We start from the raw sequence: 26,270 nt of genomic DNA on the forward strand, positions 1-26,270 counted from the left end.
ACGAGTCTCATTACAAGATATATTGTTTTATTTTCCACAATTTTCTTCTATTTTTTGTACAAATAAAACGGTTTACTCTTTATATAAAAGATATGTAACTTAAGACGATAAAATACTTTTTGGTAATTTTCGGGTTTGAAAATGATGTAATGGTGCCACCCAGTGGCTGTTGAGAGAACTTTAGAAATACAGACATAAGTTCAGTTTGTAAAGGGTGCGGCGGGTCAAGTAGTATATAACTGGCCAACCAGGGGTGTTACAGGTTGGAGGTTGCAGAGAAGGCTCCGTCATACACGGCCTGATCTGATGAGAAAAAGTCACTGACGCCCTCCTCCGACAGCTGGCCGTATTCATTGTTGTAGAAGGTCTGGCCGGAGAGCTGGCTGAAGAACGCTGGACGTAATGTGCTGATGCTGCCACTGCTGCTCACGGACGGAGAACTGATGAGCCGTTCTGTACTGCGGCCTGCTGATGTACTAAACGCACACAAAGGCTTTCAATTATAAAACGTTCCGAGTGACAATGATACATTTTTGTCGAAGTGATTGTTTATTTTCAATGTCACCTACTTTTTCAACATGCCTCTGTGATTGTTTTCAAATCTCTCCAATTCATCTGATGCCAGAACCATCCCGCTGTCTGTCTGGCTGTCCTGCAGTGACAAGTAAAGGTTTGAAACAAAATTCATGTCAATATTTGAATGGGAGGACAAATACAGTGTTGTTAGCCATACGTGATGTGTCTTGTGTGATGTTATTTCAAGAGGAAGTTCCTCAAAAGTCTTCACTCGAGGGTGACATGTATTGGAGGGTCCGACCATGATACACCCAGCAAACGGCACACAGTTGTAATATCTGCCAAACAAAAGCATATGCATTCAAGAGTTTACATTGCGACTTTCAAATATGTTTTTTAATGTAGCATTGCTTTTTTTCTCTGAAACCACTTTATGAAGGTAAAAATGAATAAAAAGCGTGTGTACCTTGTGGTCAATGTGTTACAGGCAAGTCTGATCTCCTCTTGTGATGGTGGTCTAGATGAAGCTTGTGAGAAGCCATCGTCCTCTGAGCTCTCAGACAGATTCAGGGGCAATTCCTAGTTTACAGAAAGAGACTGTTATACGCTAAGATATCATTACAATATGACCAGAAAAGAATCTCAATTAATTTCTTGTCATGATGTGCTCTCTTCTCTCTCACAGGCAGACTGTTTTCCTGCAGCAGATCTCCGAGTATTTCCACCAGAGCTGGAAATGTGGGTCTCTCCCTGGGTTCGCCTTGCCAGCAGGCCAACATGATGCCATATCTACCAGTACATATGATACATATGATCAGATAAATCAAATATCACACAACACATCAGACTATCATACTGTAAATCACATATTACACATCATACTGTCCAACCTATATCACACATCACTTCTCATGTCAGACCAATATATATCCCACATCAGATCATTATATATAACATCTGATCTCACAGCATTCTATATCACACATCATATATCCCACATCAGATCATTACATATATAACATCTGATCTCACAACATTCTATATCACACATCATATATCCCACATCAGATCATTATATATAACATCTGATCTCACAACATTCTATATAACACATAAGATCATTACATATATAACATCTGATCTCACAACATTCTATATCACACATCATATATCCCACATCAGATCATTATATATAACATCTGATCTCACAACATTCTATATCACACATCATATATCCCACATCAGATCATTATATATATAACATCTGATCTCACAACATTCTATATCACACATCATATGTCCCACATCAGATCATTACATATATAACATCTGATCTCACAACATTCTATATCACACATCAGATCATTACATATATAACATCTGATCTCACAACATTCTATATCAAACATCATATATCCCACATCAGATCATTATATATAACATCTGATCTCACAACATTCTATATCACACATCATATATCCCACATCAGATCATTATATATAACATCTGATCTTACAACATTCTATATCACATATCATATATCCCACATCAGATCATTATATATAACATCTGATCTCACAACATTCTATATCACACATCATATATCCCACATCAGATCATTATATATATAACATCTGATCTCACAACATTCTATATCACACATCATATGTCCCACATCAGATCATTACATATATAACATCTGATCTCACAACATTCTATATCACACATCATATGTCCCACATCAGATCATTACATATATAACATCTGATCTCACAACATTCTATATCACACATCAGATCATTACATATATAACATCTGATCTCACAACATTCTATATCACACATAAGATCATTACATATATAACATCTGATCTCACAACATTCTATATCAAACATCATATATCCCACATCAGATCATTATATATAACATCTGATCTCACAACATTCTATATCACACATCATATATCCCACATCAGATCATTATATATAACATCTGATCTTACAACATTCTATATCACATATCATATATCCCACATCAGATAATTATATATATAACATCTGATCTCACAACATTCTTTATCACACATCATATATCCCACATCAGATCATTATATATATAACATCTGATCTCACAACATTCTATATCACACATCATATGTCCCACATCAGATCATTACATATATAACATATGATCTCACAACATTCTATATCACACATCATATATCCCACATCAGATCATTATATATAACATCTGATCTCACAACATTCTATATAACACATAAGATCATTACATATATAACATCTGATCTCACAACATTCTATATCACACATCATATATCCCACATCAGATCATTATATATAACATCTGATCTCACAACATTCTATATCACACATCATATATCCCACATCAGATCATTATATATATAACATCTGATCTCACAACATTCTATATCACACATCATATGTCCCACATCAGATCATTACATATATAACATCTGATCTCACAACATTCTATATCACACATCAGATCATTACATATATAACATCTGATCTCACAACATTCTATATCAAACATCATATATCCCACATCAGATCATTATATATAACATCTGATCTCACAACATTCTATATCACACATCATATATCCCACATCAGATCATTATATATAACATCTGATCTTACAACATTCTATATCACATATCATATATCCCACATCAGATCATTATATATAACATCTGATCTCACAACATTCTATATCACACATCATATATCCCACATCAGATCATTATATATATAACATCTGATCTCACAACATTCTATATCACACATCATATGTCCCACATCAGATCATTACATATATAACATCTGATCTCACAACATTCTATATCACACATCATATGTCCCACATCAGATCATTACATATATAACATCTGATCTCACAACATTCTATATCACACATCAGATCATTACATATATAACATCTGATCTCACAACATTCTATATCACACATAAGATCATTACATATATAACATCTGATCTCACAACATTCTATATCAAACATCATATATCCCACATCAGATCATTATATATAACATCTGATCTCACAACATTCTATATCACACATCATATATCCCACATCAGATCATTATATATAACATCTGATCTTACAACATTCTATATCACATATCATATATCCCACATCAGATAATTATATATATAACATCTGATCTCACAACATTCTTTATCACACATCATATATCCCACATCAGATCATTATATATATAACATCTGATCTCACAACATTCTATATCACACATCATATGTCCCACATCAGATCATTACATATATAACATATGATCTCACAACATTCTATATCACACATCATATATCCCACATCAGATCATTATATATAACATCTGATCTCACAACATTCTATATCACACATCATATATCCCACATCAGATCATTATATATAACATCTGATCTCACAACATTCTATATCCCACATCAGATCATTATATATATATAACATCTGATCTCACAACATTCTATATCACACATCATATATCCCACATCAGATCATTATATATAACATATGATCTCACAACATTCTATATCACACATCATATATCCCAAATCAGATCATTATATATATAACATATGATCTCACAACATTCTATATCACACATCAGATCTTTATATATATATAACAACTGATCTCACAACATTCTATATCACACATCATATATCCCACATCAGATCATTACATATAACATCTGATCTCACAACATTCTATATCACACATCAGGCCATGACACATCCCAAATCACATCAGGCCGTCAAATATCACACATCACATCAAATCATCACGCATCACATCAGGTCATCATATATCTCACATCTGATCATTGTATATCACACATCACATCAGACCATCATATATCACACATCAGATCATCACGCATCACATCAGGTCATCAAATATCACAAATCACATCAGGCCATAATTTATCACACATCACATCAGATCATTGTATATCACACCAGGCCATCATATATTACACATCACATCAGATCATCACGCATCACATGAGGTCATCATATATCACACATCACATCAGACCATCAAATATCACACATCACATCAGACCATCATTTATCACACATCACATCAGATGATTGTATATCACACCAGGCCATCATGTATTACACATCACATCAGATCATCACGCATCACATGAGGTCAGCATATATCACACATCACATCAGACCATCATTTATCACCCATCACATCAGACCATCATTTATCACACATCACATCAGACCATCATTTATCACACATCACATCAGATGATTGTATATCACACCAGGCCATCATGTATTACACATCACATCAGATCATCACGCATCACATGAGGTCATCATATATCACACATCACATCAGACCATCATTTATCACACATCACATCAGACCATCATTTATCACACATCACATCAGACCATCATTTATCACAAATCACATCAGGCCATAATTTATCACACCAGATCATTGTATATCACACCAGGCCATCATATATTACACATCAGATCATAACGCATCACATGAGGTCATATTATATCACACATCACATCAGACCATCAAATATCACACATCACATCAGACCATCATTTATCACACATCACATCAGATCATTGTATATCACACCAGGCCATCATATATTACACATCATATCAGATCATCACGCATCACATGAGGTCGTCATCATATATCACACATCACATCAGACCATCATTTATCACCCATCACATCAGACCATCATTTATCACACATCACATCAGACCATCATATATCACACATCACATCAGACCATCATTTATCACACATCACATCAGATCATTGTATATCCCACATCACACCAGGCCATCATATATTACACATCACATCAGACCCTCATTTATCACACATCACATCAGGTCATCAAATATCACACATTACATCAGACACATCACATAAGATCATTGTATATACCACATCACATCAGGCCATCATATATTACACATCACATCAGACCCTCATATATCACACATCACATCAGACCATCGTATATCACACATCAGGCCATCGTATAACATACATCAGGCCATCGTATATCACAGGCCAAACCAGGCCATCCCACATTACACCATCATATATCCCAAATCACATTAGATCATCATATATCACACATCACATCAGACCATCAAATTTCACACATCACATCAGACCATCAAATTTCACAGATCAGGCGATCGTAAATCACACATCACATCAGACCATCATATATCACACATCACATTAGACCATCAAATTTAACACATCACATCAGAACATCATATATCACACATCACATCAGGCCATCAAATCTCACACATCACATAAGCATCATATATCACACATCACATCAGGCCATCTTATATCACACATCACATCAGACCATCTTATATCACACATCACATCAGGCCATCGAATATCACACATCACATAAGCATCATATATCACACATCACATAAACATCATATATCACACATCACATCAGACCTTCATATATCACACATCACACCCTAATATATCACATCAGACCCTCATATACCACACATCACATCACACCCTAATATATCACACATCAGACCCTCATATATCACACATCACACCCTAATATATCACACATCACATCAGACCCTCATATATCACACATCACACCCTAATATATAACACATCACATCAGACCATCAAATATCACACATCACATCAGGCCATCAAGTATCACACATCACATCAGACCATCAAATATCACACATCACATCAGGCCATCAAGTATCACACATCACATCAGACCATCAAATATCACACATCACATCAGACCCTCATATATCACACATCACACCCTAATATATAACACATCACATCAGACCATCAAATATCACACATCACATCAGGCCATCAAATCTCACACATCACATCAGACCATCAAATATCACACATCACATCAGGCCATCAAATATCACACATCACATCAGACCTTCATATATCACACATCACACCCTAATATATCACATCAGACCCTCATATATCACACATCACATCAGACCTTCATATATCACACATCACACCCTAATATATCACATCAGACCCTCATATACCACACATCACATCACACCCTAATATATCACACATCACATCAGACCCTCATATATCACACATCACACCCTAATATATAACACATCACATCAGACCCTCATATATCACACATCACACCCTAATATATCACATCAGACCCTCATATATCACACATCACATCAGACCTTCATATATCACACATCACACCCTAATATATCACATCAGACCCTCATATACCACACATCACATCACACCCTAATATATCACACATCACATCAGACCCTCATATATCACACATCACACCCTAATATATCACACATCACATCAGACCCTCATATATCACACATCACACCCTAATATATCACACATCACATCAGACCCTCATATATCACACATCACATCAGGCCATCAAGTATCACACATCACATCAGACCATCAAATATCACACATCACATCAGGCCATCAAATATCACACATCACATCAGGCCATCAAGTATCACACATCACATCAGACCATCAAATATCACACATCACATCAGGCCATCAAGTATCACACATCACATCAGACCATCAAATATCACACATCACATCAGACCCTCATATATCACACATCACATCAGGCCATCAAATCTCACACATCACATCAGACCATCAAATATCACACATCACATCAGGCCATCAAATCTCACACATCACATCAGACCATCAAATATCACACATCACATCAGACCCTCATATATCACACATCACACCCTAATATATAACACATCACATCAGACCATCAAATATCACACATCACATTAGGGTCATCAAGTATCACACATCACATCAGACCATCAAATCTCACACATCACATCAGACCATCAAATATCACACATCACATCAGACCCTCATATATCACACATCACACCCTAATATATAACACATCACATCAGACCCTCATATACCACACATCACATCAGGCCATCAAATATCACACATCACATCAGACCTTCATATATCACACATCACACCCTAATATATCACACATCACACCCTAATATATCACACATCACAACAGACCCTAATATATCACACATCACATCAGACCCTCATATATCACACATCACATCAGACCTTCATATATCACACATCATATCAGACCTTCATATATCACACATCACACCCTAAAATATAACACATCACATCAGACCATCAAATATCACACATCACATCAGGCCATCAAATCTCACACATCACATCAGACCATCAAATATCACACATCACATCAGGCCATCAAATATCACACATCACATCAGACCTTTATATATCACACATCACACCCTAATATATCACATCAGACCCTCATATATCACACATCACATCAGACCTTCATATATCACACATCACACCCTAATATATCACACATCACACCCTAATATATCACACATCACATCAGACCCTAATATATCACACATCACATCAGACCCTCATATATCACACATCACATCAGACCTTCATATATCACACATCACACCCTAATATATCACATCAGACCCTCATATACCACACATCACATCACACCCTAATATATCACACATCACATCAGACCCTCATATATCACACATCACACCCTAATATATAACACATCACATCAGACCCTCATATATCACACATCACACCCTAATATATCACACATCACATCAGACCATCAAATATCACACATCACATCAGGCCATCAAGTATCACACATCACATCAGACCATCAAATATCACACATCATATCAGATCATCAAATCTCACACATCACATCAGATCATCATATATCACACATCACATCAGACCCTCATATATCACACATCACACCCTAATATATAACACATCACATCAGACCATCAAATATCACACATCACATCAGGCCATCAAGTATCACACATCACATCAGACCATCGTATATCACACATCATATCAGATCATCAAATCTCACACATCACATCAGATCATCAAATCTCACACATCACATAAGCATCATATATCACACATCACATCAGGCCATCGTATATCACACATCACATCAGACCATCGTATATCACACATCACATCAGGCCATCGTATATCACACATCACATCAGACCATCTTATATCACACATCACATAAGCATCATGTATCACACATCACATCAGGCCATCGAATATCACACATCACATAAGCATCATATATCACACATCACATAAACATCGTATATCACACATCACATCAGGCCATCGAATATCACACATCACATCAGACCATCGTATATCACACATCACATCAGGCCATCGTATATCACATATCACATCAGACCATCTTATATCACACATCACATAAACATCATATATCACACATCACATCAGGCCATCGAATATCACACATCACATAAGCATCATATATCACACATCACATAAACATCATATATCACACATCACATCAGACCTTCATATATCACACATCACACCCTAATATATCACATCAGACCCTCATATACCACACATCACATCACACCCTAATATATCACACATCACATCAGACCCTCATATATCACACATCACACCCTAATATATCACACATCACATCAGACACTCATATATCACACATCACACCCTAATATATAACACATCACATCAGACCATCAAATATCACACATCACATCAGGCCATCAAGTATCACACATCACATCAGACCATCAAATATCACACATCATATCAGATCATCAAATCTCACACATCACATCAGATCATCAAATATCACACATCACATCAGACCCTCATATATCACACATCACATCAGATCATCATATATCACACATCACATCAGACCCTCATATATCACACATCACACCCTAATATATAACACATCACATCAGACCATCAAATATCACACATCACATCAGGCCATCAAGTATCACACATCACATCAGACCATCGTATATCACACATCATATCAGATCATCAAATCTCACACATCACATCAGATCATCAAATCTCACACATCACATAAGCATCATATATCACACATCACATCAGGCCATCGTATATCACACATCACATCAGACCATCGTATATCACACATCACATCAGGCCATCGTATATCACACATCACATCAGACCATCTTATATCACACATCACATCAGGCCATCGAATATCACACATCACATAAGCATCATATATCACACATCACATAAACATCGTATATCACACATCACATCAGGCCATCGAATATCACACATCACATCAGACCATCGTATATCACACATCACATCAGGGCATCGTATATCAAACATCACATTAGACCATCTTATATCACACATCACATAAACATCATATATCACACATCACATCAGGCCATCGAATATCACACATCACATAAGCATCATATATCACACATCACATAAACATCATATATCACATCACATCAGACCTTCATATATCACACATCACACCCTAATATATCACATCAGACCCTCATATACCACACATCACATCACACCCTAATATATCACACATCACATCAGACCCTCAAATATCACACATCACACCCTAATATATCACACATCACATCAGACCCTCATATATCACACATCACACCCTAATATATCACACATCACATCAGACCCTCATATATCACACATCACATCAGGCCATCAAGTATCACACATCACATCAGACCATCAAATATCACACATCACATCAGGCCATCAAATATCACACATCACATCAGGCCATCAAGTATCACACATCACATCAGACCATCAAATATCACACATCACATCAGGCCATCAAGTATCACACATCACATCAGACCATCAAATATCACACATCACATCAGACCCTCATATATCACACATCACATCAGGCCATCAAATCTCACACATCACATCAGACCATCAAATATCACACATCACATCAGGCCATCAAATCTCACACATCACATCAGACCATCAAATATCACACATCACATCAGACCCTCATATATCACACATCACACCCTAATATATAACACATCACATCAGACCATCAAATATCACACATCACATTAGGGTCATCAAGTATCACACATCACATCAGACCATCAAATCTCACACATCACATCAGACCATCAAATATCACACATCACATCAGACCCTCATATATCACACATCACACCCTAATATATAACACATCACATCAGACCCTCATATACCACACATCACATCAGGCCATCAAATATCACACATCACATCAGACCTTCATATATCACACATCACACCCTAATATATCACACATCACACCCTAATATATCACACATCACAACAGACCCTAATATATCACACATCACATCAGACCCTCATATATCACACATCACATCAGACCTTCATATATCACACATCATATCAGACCTTCATATATCACACATCGCACCCTAAAATATAACACATCACATCAGACCATCAAATATCACACATCACATCAGGCCATCAAATCTCACACATCACATCAGACCATCAAATATCACACATCACATCAGGCCATCAAATATCACACATCACATCAGACCTTTATATATCACACATCACACCCTAATATATCACATCAGACCCTCATATATCACACATCACATCAGACCTTCATATATCACACATCACACCCTAATATATCACACATCACACCCTAATATATCACACATCACATCAGACCCTAATATATCACACATCACATCAGACCCTCATATATCACACATCACATCAGACCTTCATATATCACACATCACACCCTAATATATCACATCAGACCCTCATATACCACACATCACATCACACCCTAATATATCACACATCACATCAGACCCTCATATATCACACATCACACCCTAATATATAACACATCACATCAGACCCTCATATATCACACATCACACCCTAATATATCACACATCACATCAGACCATCAAATATCACACATCACATCAGGCCATCAAGTATCACACATCACATCAGACCATCAAATATCACACATCATATCAGATCATCAAATCTCACACATCACATCAGATCATCATATATCACACATCACATCAGACCCTCATATATCACACATCACACCCTAATATATAACACATCACATCAGACCATCAAATATCACACATCACATCAGGCCATCAAGTATCACACATCACATCAGACCATCGTATATCACACATCATATCAGATCATCAAATCTCACACATCACATCAGATCATCAAATCTCACACATCACATAAGCATCATATATCACACATCACATCAGGCCATCGTATATCACACATCACATCAGACCATCGTATATCACACATCACATCAGGCCATCGTATATCACACATCACATCAGACCATCTTATATCACACATCACATAAGCATCATGTATCACACATCACATCAGGCCATCGAATATCACACATCACATAAGCATCATATATCACACATCACATAAACATCGTATATCACACATCACATCAGGCCATCGAATATCACACATCACATCAGACCATCGTATATCACACATCACATCAGGCCATCGTATATCACATATCACATCAGACCATCTTATATCACACATCACATAAACATCATATATCACACATCACATCAGGCCATCGAATATCACACATCACATAAGCATCATATATCACACATCACATAAACATCATATATCACACATCACATCAGACCTTCATATATCACACATCACACCCTAATATATCACATCAGACCCTCATATACCACACATCACATCACACCCTAATATATCACACATCACATCAGACCCTCATATATCACACATCACACCCTAATATATCACACATCACATCAGACACTCATATATCACACATCACACCCTAATATATAACACATCACATCAGACCATCAAATATCACACATCACATCAGGCCATCAAGTATCACACATCACATCAGACCATCAAATATCACACATCATATCAGATCATCAAATCTCACACATCACATCAGATCATCAAATATCACACATCACATCAGACCCTCATATATCACACATCACATCAGATCATCATATATCACACATCACATCAGACCCTCATATATCACACATCACACCCTAATATATAACACATCACATCAGACCATCAAATATCACACATCACATCAGGCCATCAAGTATCACACATCACATCAGACCATCGTATATCACACATCATATCAGATCATCAAATCTCACACATCACATCAGATCATCAAATCTCACACATCACATAAGCATCATATATCACACATCACATCAGGCCATCGTATATCACACATCACATCAGACCATCGTATATCACACATCACATCAGGCCATCGTATATCACACATCACATCAGACCATCTTATATCACACATCACATCAGGCCATCGAATATCACACATCACATAAGCATCATATATCACACATCACATAAACATCGTATATCACACATCACATCAGGCCATCGAATATCACACATCACATCAGACCATCGTATATCACACATCACATCAGGGCATCGTATATCAAACATCACATTAGACCATCTTATATCACACATCACATAAACATCATATATCACACATCACATCAGGCCATCGAATATCACACATCACATAAGCATCATATATCACACATCACATAAACATCATATATCACATCACATCAGACCTTCATATATCACACATCACACCCTAATATATCACATCAGACCCTCATATACCACACATCACATCACACCCTAATATATCACACATCACATCAGACCCTCAAATATCACACATCACACCCTAATATATCACACATCACATCAGACACTCATATATCACACATCACACCCTAATATATAACACATCACATCAGACCTTCATATATCACACATCACACCCTAATATATCACATCACACCCTCATATACCACACATCACATCACACCCTAATATATCACACATCACATCAGACCCTCATATATCACACATCACACCCTAATATATAACACATCACATCAGACCATCAAATATCACACATCACATCAGGCCATCAAGTATCCCACATCACATCAGACCATCAAATATCACACATCACATCAGGCCATCAAATCTCACACATCACATCAGACCATCAAATATCACACATCACATCAGACCATCAAATATCACACATCACATCAGGCCATCGTATATCACACATCATATCAGATCATCAAATCTCACACATCACATCAGGCCATCGTATATCACACATCATATCAGATCATCAAATCTCACACATCACATCAGATCATCAAATCTCACACATCACATAAGCATCGTATATCACACATCACATAAGCATCATATATCACACATCACATCAGGCCATCTTATATCACACATCACATCAGATCATTGTATATCACACCAGGCCATCATATATTACACATAACATCAGATCATCACGCATCACATGAGGTCATCATATATCACACATCACATCAGACCATCATTTATCACCCATCACATCAGACCATCATTTATCACACATCACATCAGATCATTGTATATCCCACATCACACCAGGCCATCATATATTACACATCACACCAGACCCTCATTTATCACACATCACATCAGGTCATCAAATATCACACATTACATCAGACACATCACATAAGATCATTGTATATACCACATCACATCAGGCCATCATATATTACACATCACATCAGACCCTCATATATCACACATCACATCAGACCATCGTATATCACACATCAGGCCATCGTATAACATACATCAGGCCATCGTATATCACAGGCCAAACCAGGCCATCCCACATTACACCATCATATATCCCAAATCACATTAGATCATCATATATCACACATCACATCAGACCATCAAATTTCACACATCACATCAGACCATCAAATTTCACAGATCAGGCGATCGTAAATCACACATCACATCAGACCATCATATATCACACATCACATTAGACCATCAAATTTAACACATCACATCAGAACATCATATATCACACATCACATCAGGCCATCAAATCTCACACATCACATAAGCATCGTATATCACACATCACATCAGGCCATCTTATATCACACATCACATAAGCATCATATATCACACATCACATAAACATCATATATCACACATCACATCAGGCCATCGAATATCACACATCACATAAGCGTCATATATCACACATCACATAAACATCATATATCACACATCACATCAGACCTTCATATATCACACATCACACCCTAATATATCACATCAGACCCTCATATACCACACATCACATCACACCCTAATATATCACACATCACATCAGACCCTCATATATCACACATCACACCCTAATATATCACACATCACATCAGACCCTCATATATCACACATCACACCCTAATATATCACACATCACATCAGACCCTCATATATCACACATCACACCCTAATATATCACACATCACATCAGACACTCATATATCACACATCACACCCTAATATATCACACATCACATCAGGCCATTGTATATCACACATCACATAAGCATCATATATCACACATCACTGCAGGCCATCGTGTATCACACATCACATAAGCATCATATATCACACATCACATCAGGCCATCGTATATCACACATCACATAAGCATCATATATCACACATCACTGCAGGCCATCGTATATCACACATCACATAAGCATCATATATCACACATCACATCAGGCCATCGTATATCACACATCACATAAGCATCATATATCACACATCACATCAGGCCATCGAATATCACACATCACATCAGACCATCGTATATCACACATCACATCAGGCCATCGAATATCACACATCACATCAGACCATTGTATATCACACATCACATCAGACCATCGTATATCACATATCACATTAGTTCATTTATCACACATCACATCAGGCCATCGTATATCACACATCACATTAGATCATTTATCACACATCACATCAGACCATCGTATATCACACATCACATCAGACCATCGTATATCACACATCACATTAGATCATTTATCAAACATCACATCAGACCATCGCATAGCACACATCACATCACATCAGACCATCGTATATCACACATCACATCAGGCCATCGTATATCACACGCCACACCAGGCCATCCCACATCAGACCATCATATATCACACATCACATCAGACCATTGTATATCATACATCACATTAGATCATTTATCACACATCACATCAGACCATCGTATATCACACATCACATTAGATAATTTATCACACATCATATCAGACCATCGTTTAGCACACATCACATCACATCAGACCATCGTATATCACACATCACATCAGACCATCATATATCACACATTACATCAGACCATCATATATCACACATCACATCAGACCATCATATATCACACATCACATCAGACCATCATATATCACACATCGCATCAGACCATCATATATCACACATCACATCAGACCATCATATATCACACATCACATCAGACCATCATATATCACACATCACATCAGACCCTCATATATCAAACATCACACCCTAATATATCACACATCACATCAGACCATCAAATATCAGACATCACATCAGACCCTCATATATCAGACATCACATCACACCCTCATATATCACACATCACATCAGACCCTCCTATATCACATATCACATCAGACTATCAAATTTCACACATCACATTAGACCCTCATATATCACACATCAGACCATCATGTATCACATATTGCACATATCACACATCAAGTCATCGTATATCACACTTTAGACACATCGCATATTAGATTAGCACATATTATATTACATACCAGACCAGGATATATTACACATGAGACCAGCTCAGAATCAGATCACATCAGATCAAAAGGCAAACACTCACATCTCAGGGGAAGCATTATCTGGTGACCTCATCCTGGTACCATCTTTGAGTCGTTTGCAAAAGTCTTCATCAATCTGAAGGCCCGGGTATGGAGATGCACCTGACAGGTGACACATTTACATTAAAAATGTGTAATTTGTGTGTTTAATACTGCCATGAACTGATAAAGATATTTTACCTAGAGAGAAAATCTCCCAGAGTAACACTCCAAATGACCACACGTCACTCTGACTGGTGTAAACCTTGTCAAAGATGCTCTCTGGAGCCATCCACTTCAGAGGCAGTCTGGCCTACAGATAACACATCACACTTTAACCATGATCAGACATGCTGATGTCAGTAATGTCATAAACATAACAATGTCAAGCAATATTATTTTCTCTTTTTGACTTTCAGAAATAAACTTCTTTTACAATATTTAGTTTAGAATCATTTTCTTCACTATTCTGATTTGTTTGCTGATATCTTTATAACATGAAGGCCATACATGTTATTATTGATATAATATAGATATAATTCATTTATTTAAAAAGTGTATAAAATAATGCTCTATAAAATGTTAGACAGCAGCAAACGACTCATGTTAAACATCATAATGTCATTAGTTAACTGTAAGTTTACAGGTAAACGGTTCACAATTTATAAACCTTTAGTTCAGGAACTCAAAATTCAATTCTTACATTTCCTTTGCGCACATAGTCAGGATCTTTGTAGATGTCGCGTGCCAAACCAAAGTCACAGATCTTTACCACGTTATTCTCAGACAGGAGGATGTTTCGGGCCGCCAGGTCTCGATGGATACACTACCACAATCAGACAATAATCCACCTCAGTGCTGTATTTCACAGGAAATCAGCAAATCTGACATAATCACTATGAAGCACAGCCATTAAACATCAGCAAGGATTCATCAGAGAGGTTATAGAGATACAGGTCACACATTTATAATCGAACCTTTCGAGACACCAGGAACTCCATCCCTCGTGCAACCTGAAAGCTGTAGCATATCAGATCCTCTATAGTGAGCGGAGTCTTCCACAAATCGTCCACTGCGGTCAGAGAAAGCACAAATATTACTCAGCTATATATAAAGTATACATATATATATATATATATCATTATACATCTATATATATTTATGTATACTGTTTATCTCAACAATTTCAAGGTATCATTTACGTCCATACTAGCACAAACAAAAGTTAGTCAAAGCAAACCCCACTAAACCTTAACCTCTCCAAATGATGTTGTGCCGATGTAATGTTTACAAGTCCATGAAAAAAGCAGTTTATGTTCCTTTGTAATGGAACAAAGGTGATGTGAATATACAGTACTGTGAATTTCACCTCATGAAACCGCTTACGTTTCTCCAGTGATGGAGAGCTCTTACCCCGAGACTGCATCGGTGGAGTGATGTTGGAGGAGGTGGATGGCTGATGTTCATTCTGTCCGACCTGACCCGCTTCTATCATTCTCCTCACATGACTCTGAGTTTTTGGAGAACGATCCTGCCGACCAACACAAGCTCACGTTAATATAACCAAACAAGTATCTTACAATTGATGACAGTATGATGCATGATACATATACAATAATGGTCAAAGTTTAGGGTCATTTGACTAGATTGTTTTTCATGATCCCAATAAAAGAGTGCCAACATATTGCTTTCTTTCATTGCAGCACTAAAATGACATTTAATAACAATGTGTTTGAAATAAGCAGTTGGACTGAATAATAAAGAAAAAGCAACTAGTTGCATTAGTTTAGTCAATTTAAAATATGAATAAAGAATGACTGTATGTTATGTTAAATCAGTCAGATATTCTCTCTCTCACCCTGTACGGTAAGAAGAATTCCCTCTTGGCACGCAGGAAGTTGGAGAGATTTCCATATTTACAGTATTCAACTATAACCATCAGAGGACCTGGACATCAGAGACGGTTAGACGGAGGTCAGAAAATGTTTTAATCTCACACACCCACACAAGTAAACTGCTAAACCCCACTAGATATTTGGAAGTTTACCGGTTTAGTTTTCTAAATTTGGTTTGTGAAATAACCAGGGCTTATTTTTATTTGCATGGATAGAAATTCAGGTCACAAAATATACATTTACACAAAATGTCGTTCCCAGACACTGCTGTGCTATTGTCTGAATGTTTTCTCCATAAATACATATTTTGTCTCTTGCTGTAGCTTCATCTATTTTAGAAATGTCATCACTCTTTGCATGCCCTGTTCTTTTCTTAAGTGTGGCGTTCTTGGGCAGAATGACCTGCAAGTAAACCAGACTGTTTGCTCATAGTGAAACTATTCAACAATATTTATAAAGAAAGCTATCTAAGTGAGAGTGACTGATACACACACCGTTGGGTTTGGTACACGCTCCGAGCAGATTGACGACATTGAGATGGTTTCCGATGTGAATGAGAATTTTCAGTTCTGACATGAGCGCTTTGTGCTCGCTTGCGGTAGCTCCCTCTGTCCCAAACACCACAAAAACAGTTCCAGTGAACGTAAGCATCATGATGTCCACTGACTGCTTTTTACAGATGAGAACGTACCTTTCAACATCTTGACGGCCACTGTGTTTGAACAGGTTTTCTTGTCATGTGCACTGATAGACGCCTCAATCACCTTTCCAAACGCTCCGTGTCCGAGCACCTTCCCTGCAAACATGGAGAAAGAGTTAACAGTTAGTCAAATACAATACGTCTAGTACTGTAGTAAAGTTAAATGTGCAGTGTGTGAAAGTACCGAGACCCAGTCTGTCTCGGGGTATCTCCCATTGGCTGGAGTCATAGGGCAGGTATTCACACTGATCCTCCAGGGGCACCTCCCCTGGATCCATGATGATTGACAGATAACCTGTCTTTATATCAGCTGGGTTCACCTGCGGGACAAAACCACAATGACTACCGCTGGCAGAATGTAGAAAGAGTCTTGAAGAAATGCTGACTTGGCCGGCCATGTTCAATTTACAGTAACAATGCTAATGTGGCTGCAGATCATTACTTTGGAGCCCTGAGGACATTTCAACCGGATGTATAGGCGGCGGAAGTTTCCTGAATGACTGAATTATTTATTACAGAGGCTAAAAGGGTGTAATTGAACTTCGTGAGTTGAGTGTAAAGCTAAATATTTGTTCTGACCCGCTTAACGTTGCAAAAGATGACGAGAAGAAGAACCCAGAAGAAGATGGCGATGACGCCCGTGCCGATGAGAATGACTATCTCTACGTTGGTCCGGTCATCAGAACCTAGCAGACGAAAACAAATGCTGTGTGTTAAAACTCTCTGTATAACCACATATTTATCACAAAATCCTTTCAGACAACATGACCACTTAAGTATCTTCATTACAATATTCAACTATATTAATTATTACAGTATTGAAAAACAGTCCTTCTGGTGAGCTGGTGAAAATCTTGGTGTGGATAATAAGCATGTGCAGACGACTTCTTCACTATAACAATAGTCATTTGTCTAATGTCCAACCTGATTTTAAGATTAACTGAGAAAAGAGAAGATAGAGCATGAGCAATGGAAATGTGTGTGTGTGCGTGTGTGTGTGTGTGTGTGTGTGATGGTCAGGTTTTACTCTCGGTTTAAAAGAAAGTACATTACCATCTAAACAGTATAACTGTGACCCTGGACCGCAAAAGCAGTTTTAAAGGTCGTAAATTTTACGAAACTGAGATTTATACGGCACCTGAAAGCTGAATAAATAAGGTTTCCATTGATGTATGGTTTGTTATGTTAAATAACGGTGGATCTGGCAAAATCTGAGGGTGCAAAAAATATTAATATTGAGAAGTCAAAGTCGTCTATCAGAGATGCTGTAGCTAGTCGCGGATTAACGCACAGGGATGCCTTGGCTCCACGCTAGGGGCCCCACCTGTTTATGGGCCTCTGATTTGCCAAATTCCCTTTTTTTAAGTTTACTTCAGCGCAAAAAATATAGACCCTCATTGAGCCATAAGAAAAAAACAAAAAATAACACGCCGATGATTGGTGTTGGTTTGGTGTCTAAGCTTGAATCTATCTAACCCTGGTGCTTTGCATTCATCTTACGTCATCGTAAATGTGCATGACACATGATAGTCAACAGGACATTGGTCAATACATTGTGGTTTTTATATGTTTGAAGCGATTATGCGCAGCGCAGAGTAAACAACACTTGATGAGATGGTTCCAAAATGAGAAAACATTTTTTATTTTATTCGTTGGTTTATTTTTTATTTGAGCCATAATACCTCAAAAAACTCTAATCCAGTTTACTAACACAATCAAACACCATAAAACATGTTAACATAATAAAAAACATTACTTTTGAAAATGTTATTATCTCATTTTGGAACCAACTCTCCACTTGTTCTTACTTTATATTACAAGGTTATTTAAGCAGGGGATAGCCTGGTATGAAAGCAGTGGAGTTCTATGAGATGTCCTTGTGTCCAAATGGAGTAAAACATTTGTGTGTGTGCCTAAGCTTATGACCTACATGTGGTTCTACCCCTGGCATAAATCAAAGATTTTACAATATAAGAGAAGATAAAGAGAACACCAAAGCGGCCCGTCACAAAAGAGATGTGCTCACCAATGACAGACACAGTGGCGGAGGCATGAACACAGGCCCTCTGGTTGCAGGCGGTGCACGTGTACAGACCGGCGTCCTCCTCTCTCACTCGCTGAATGCTCAGAGTCCGATTAGAGTCCAGCAGGAGGATCCCTGCACACATCCACAAAACCACACAATCACACAACCGGACTTCTGACTATATCACTTCACAGGCCGAAGCCATGACGTTCATTTATTCTTCGCATATTCTGCATCTGGAATACACTATAGGACTTTTAAAATCTGATCAGATTTTTTTAAATCTAGACATCACTTCACACTTGCAGATTTATTGAAAGTTTGCTGAGAAAAACAGGGTCAAAATCTGCAGACTAGAAATTCGGATTTGAAAATCTGGGCAAAATCTGAGCAAAAGTCTTGTAGTGTATTCCAGCCTTTCGTTTCAACCTCGTAAATTTAGAAAAAAATAATCAATCTTTTGAGTTTTGTTCTTTGCTACCTTATATTCAAAAGTCAAAAATGTCTTTCGACTGTTTCTGCTTCAATAACAGGGTGCCACATTTAAAATAGATCTTAAGACACATAATTGTTTCCGAGCTTTTTTCCTCTCATTATAATAAATCTGCTCCCTCTTGATCTAATTTACTAAAAGCCAAAAACAGAACTCAACCAAAAACAACTCTCTTTTTTATTCTGGTCTCAAGGAGAAACAGCCCACCATCACTTCAAACAACCATCAGATACATTTAATGGGCATGGAAGTGTTAATGAAAACCGTACGTAATTCACGACTTCAGCACATTTTATAGGCTTTAAAATCGACTGCGGTTTCTCTGTGAATACAATTAGCTGAGCAAAAGTGTTAACACAAATTCTGTGCAGACCTCCTGCTATTCTCTAACGCTTGAACTGAATTTGCGCCCCGTATAATAACCCCATCAACACACACACTCACACACACACACACACACACACAGAGAGAGAGAGAGAGAGAGAGGTCTGCTTGAATTTTACTGCATGTGAATCCACTTATGAGCCGGTATTTACCCACATCTATCCCTCGTGGTGTGTCGTTTTACTCCCGCTACATCCAATATAGTAATGAAAATATTCATTGAGAGTTCATTAGTGGGAATATTTCAGACCTGGAATGATATTTTGCGTGTGACAGAGAGTAATAGTGTGTGTGTGTGTTCCTTTTCAAATATGTGCTGGTTTGGCCGGGACTGCTGTGCGGTGTATAATGAAACCTGTAATGGGATCATTTTAGATGGGGCCATAGTGTTAATGCGACGGGGAACTGCAGAACATGCAGAAACAGGAAGAGGGAATCAAAATAAAGAGAAACAGTGTACAGTTTGACTAGAAACTTCAGGCCTCACTTTATGAACGGGGGGTGAAGATACACAACATATGTGCATATTGCAACAGAAGCGATAGTGAGAGTTTTAGGTGGATGCAGATCGCAAAGATACAGGCACATGTTAGTGTCTGTGTGTGCATGCGTGTGTTCTGACGTACTGTATGTAAAACGATCAACCATCAGAAATAATGTGAAACATTTAAGCTGTTCATGTAATATTCAGGCTCTGTAGGTCTCTGTGGTACTCCTGTGCTTATATGAGTCAGACTGCTCCTTCAATGTAAGTCAGTTCAACTTTTTTATTGTATCAATCTGACATATGTTTCATATCTGTGACTTTAGTTCCATATTCATGAGAGTTCACAGTTCAAATCCCTAACCTCTTCTCGTGGTACAAGGGATGTAACAATATCAAAATCTCACCGTATAAAGTTCAAATATACAATATTTATCGCAATATTTAAAATGATAAATGATGACTTGGAAACGTAAAATAAGCTTCCTCTTTTCTTTATCCTCTACTCTTAACTTTTGCGTAGAGGTATGAGTTATAGCATGAGGTGGGTCAAATGACCTAAAAATTCCTTTTTGCAACTGCACCAGATGGACCTTGCCAAAGGTAACACCTATCATTTTTTCTAACATTCTCTACGTTAGGCCAGGAAGACCTATCGTTTCATAGAGTCATGTGACCACTATAATATTGACACAATTTTGCTCTTGCGATATCATGATATCTTTAATATTGTTACATCCCAATAAAGTACTATTTGAGTAGTGATGCAAACACCGCTATTAAACTGATAGTTCTCCCCAAATTGTCATTCTGCAGAACACAAAAGAAGATATTTTAAAGAATGTTGGTGAATGAACAACGGCGGTACCCATTGACATGCATTCCTTTTGTGGCCATAAAATAGAAGTGAATGTGTACCACCGTTGTTCGGTTATGTTCTGCTGAAGAAAGAAAGTCATACAGGTTTAAAATGAAGAGAGGCTGAGTAAATTATGACAGAATGTTCATTTTTGGGTGAACTATCACTTTTACAGTGCTGTAGGACAAAGACGATCAACAAACCTGATATCTGATGGAGGGGCTGGTTGTCTTTGAACCAGGAGAGCTGGGGTGATGGCGTACCCTCCACATCACACTCCATCTGCAGCGACTCGCTCACGTTCACTGTCTGATTGGTGGGGTTGTGACGGTAGCGAGGTGCCTCCAGCGCTACAAGAGAGAAAGACCTTTCATTTTGGTTGGGTCCAATGAGATATATCACATAGCAGATCAATATATAATGACCAAGACCGATTAAACTGCCGCTGCTGGCCCAGAAGATAGTTGGTACTGTAATTGGCTGTGTTATTAAATGAAGTTCACCTTTGACTGGTATGTACTTGCGATGACAGTGTTTCTCCCCGCTGCGCCGGTTCTGCACCTCGCACACGTAGTTGCCCTCGTCCTGGAGCTGGATGTTGGCGATGGCGAGCTCTAGGACCCAGTTGTTGCTGGAGGTCTGGAAGGAGAGCTTCCCCCCTAGAGACTCAGCGTACTGGTGCAGACTCTTACAGTCCAGCTCTGGAGGAACAGCTTGCGGGTCCAGACGGTACCACTGTAGGTTCTCATACGTGTAATTATCTGCATTACACTTCAGTCGCACCATATCCAGCTCCAGCGGTTCCTCTGACGGCTCCATCTCGATACCAAAGCCTTCTGGGATAGCTAAGCCAATGACAAACAGTAACCTTAAATCAGGATTTGCAGACACAGAAATGTGATAAGAAAAAGAAATCAAATTTTTTTAATGATTATTGAAAACACGTGATGTTATCGCAAGTATGCCAGTGTGCCACGGGTTTTGCCAGGGCATTGCTTTGTAGTTACTCAAGTGTTTCGAGCCATCTTTACCAGGTTGCTATTATGTTTACCCATATGCTTTTATCAAAAACCTTTTGAGATAAATTCAGTCCGTTCCCCCTCTAGTAATCAAACACATGCATCTAGCATTGCTAGCAATTGTTGGTGATCACTCACTTGTTACATAGAAATAGATCAAGCGTTCATCTTTTCCCACTTTGTTCTCAGCTGAGCACTTGTACATGGCGGACACGTTGGCATTTTGAATCACCACACGACCTACGGCCTGAAAAACAGCAAATCCAGATTCTTCATTTGTATAACAGCAAGACTCCATCACTCCCATTCCCAGAGCCACACACGACATGACCAGACAGGTGTCAAGTCAAGTCAGCCGTATTTATATAGAGCTTTTACAATTTTCATTGTTACAAAGCAGCTGTACAAGAAAACATATAAAGTGTGTCGTGTGTTTATTCCCTCTCCGTCCACGATGTGAGCACTGAAAGATTGAGTTCAATATTTTGAAAGTGGAAACTGTAACGTGTTTTCACCCTGCCGCCCCTGAATGTCAGGTTTAAGATTTCTGGTGTGGTATAAAAACACTTGGGGTTCAAGGGTTGCACTTGATTTAAATTTGACTCAGACATTTATGGGAAAATTACAGGACGGCATTAATACAAGAAGGCAAACCTTTTCTTTCCCATCCACCATCTCAGTCAGAGTTTCGAGACTCTCTATAGGATTGACAGTGTGCTCCGGATCCAAATCTATCCAGTCTTGACATACGGGAATCTTATCTCGTTGGCCCCTTCGACCCCTGTCAAATGTAAGTAGAAAGTCAGACTTTGAAAATAAAATGAAGCATTTTATTCTATTTCAAATATGCTCTGAAAAAGAACATGACTCATGTATGTGCGTGGGAATAAAGGTAAACATGGTCCGGGAGTAGAGGAACATCAGGATGCACACGTGGGCAGTTCCTACACCAGGAAGAGCTTTCAGATGTGTCTACTTTCCTGTGTGTGATGAGAGCTAACAAAGGATACAAATAAAGGCCACAAACTGGCTCTTAAAAAATCAAAAAGCCTACCGTTAAACACGAGATTTGGCCATTTCCACAAAATAGGTACCCCAACAGACTTAAGCCGTTCGTGTGATGTGGAAGCGGATGGGAACTGCGCTACATCTGCTGCTCTCTCTGAATCTGACGCCCGTCCGGACTATAGACGAGACTCAAGCCTGTCTGATCTTCCTGTTCTTCAGACAAATCACTTTACACGCTAACAGAGCACTTCAAATATCCCCAGCGCCCCTAACCTCTCCACCCTCCCCAGCTGCCTTATCTTCAGTGCTGCCACCGCTCCGTGTGAAAAGAAACACAACACTACTAAAAAAATCGGGAAAATAGCATCTCCATCAAGTGAGTGACCGCAGGCACATCGTGAAAATGGACAAAGATTATCCGCTCTGAACTCTGTTTGAACCTTTAACATTCAATAATAACTTGACAGCTAATATTCCCATTGAATCCGTATTATTGCCGAGCACAAAATCCCATCAGTGCCTGAACATCCTGCTGGGGTTTTTAACATCTGAACAAAGACTGCCGAGCAGCTCAGAACCCGTCATTTGCCTCTTACAGTGTTCTGCGGGTGCTGTTGAGACCGCAGGGGCTCCACGGCCTCCACTGCCAGGTGATGGTGGCCGGGGGGTTGCCGGTGGCGGTGCAGGTCAGGGTCTGGCGACTGCTCTTCCTGAAGGGGTTGGTAGGCGCTGCTGCCTCCTTCTCATGGATCTGCGGAGGAACTGCACACGATGAAGGTCTTTTAGTCCATATCTATAAACTTT

General features: G+C 38.3%; 1 protein-coding gene across 2 annotated transcripts in view; it reads right to left on the reverse strand.

The window, feature by feature from the left end:
• Positions 1-4: 4 nt before the first annotated feature.
• Positions 5-26,270, reverse strand: part of flt4 (fms related receptor tyrosine kinase 4) — a 44,031-nt gene continuing 17,765 nt past the window's right edge. Inside the window, exons 10-30 of one of the 2 annotated variants that reach the window (XM_079480214.1) lie at positions 26,063-26,228; positions 25,113-25,239; positions 24,597-24,705; positions 23,943-24,284; positions 23,643-23,789; positions 21,220-21,351; positions 19,773-19,879; positions 19,378-19,513; positions 19,185-19,289; positions 18,988-19,101; positions 18,457-18,545; positions 18,012-18,129; positions 17,576-17,670; positions 17,302-17,424; positions 16,800-16,911; positions 16,622-16,721; positions 1,200-1,305; positions 983-1,095; positions 734-854; positions 570-652; positions 5-476 (exon numbers count right to left, since the gene is read on the reverse strand). In XM_079480214.1, the coding sequence (XP_079336340.1) occupies positions 257-476; positions 570-652; positions 734-854; positions 983-1,095; positions 1,200-1,305; positions 16,622-16,721; positions 16,800-16,911; positions 17,302-17,424; positions 17,576-17,670; positions 18,012-18,129; positions 18,457-18,545; positions 18,988-19,101; positions 19,185-19,289; positions 19,378-19,513; positions 19,773-19,879; positions 21,220-21,351; positions 23,643-23,789; positions 23,943-24,284; positions 24,597-24,705; positions 25,113-25,239; positions 26,063-26,228 (2,765 nt within the window). In that variant the 3' untranslated portion in view covers positions 5-256. The remainder of the gene's footprint in view (positions 477-569; positions 653-733; positions 855-982; positions 1,096-1,199; positions 1,306-16,621; positions 16,722-16,799; positions 16,912-17,301; positions 17,425-17,575; positions 17,671-18,011; positions 18,130-18,456; positions 18,546-18,987; positions 19,102-19,184; positions 19,290-19,377; positions 19,514-19,772; positions 19,880-21,219; positions 21,352-23,642; positions 23,790-23,942; positions 24,285-24,596; positions 24,706-25,112; positions 25,240-26,062; positions 26,229-26,270) is intronic. The other variant, XM_079480215.1, reaches the window with a different exon arrangement.

The sequence above is a fragment of the Barbatula barbatula genome (assembly GCF_947034865.1).
Source record: "Barbatula barbatula genome assembly, chromosome: 18".
NCBI classification, from domain to species: Eukaryota; Metazoa; Chordata; class Actinopteri; order Cypriniformes; family Nemacheilidae; genus Barbatula; species Barbatula barbatula.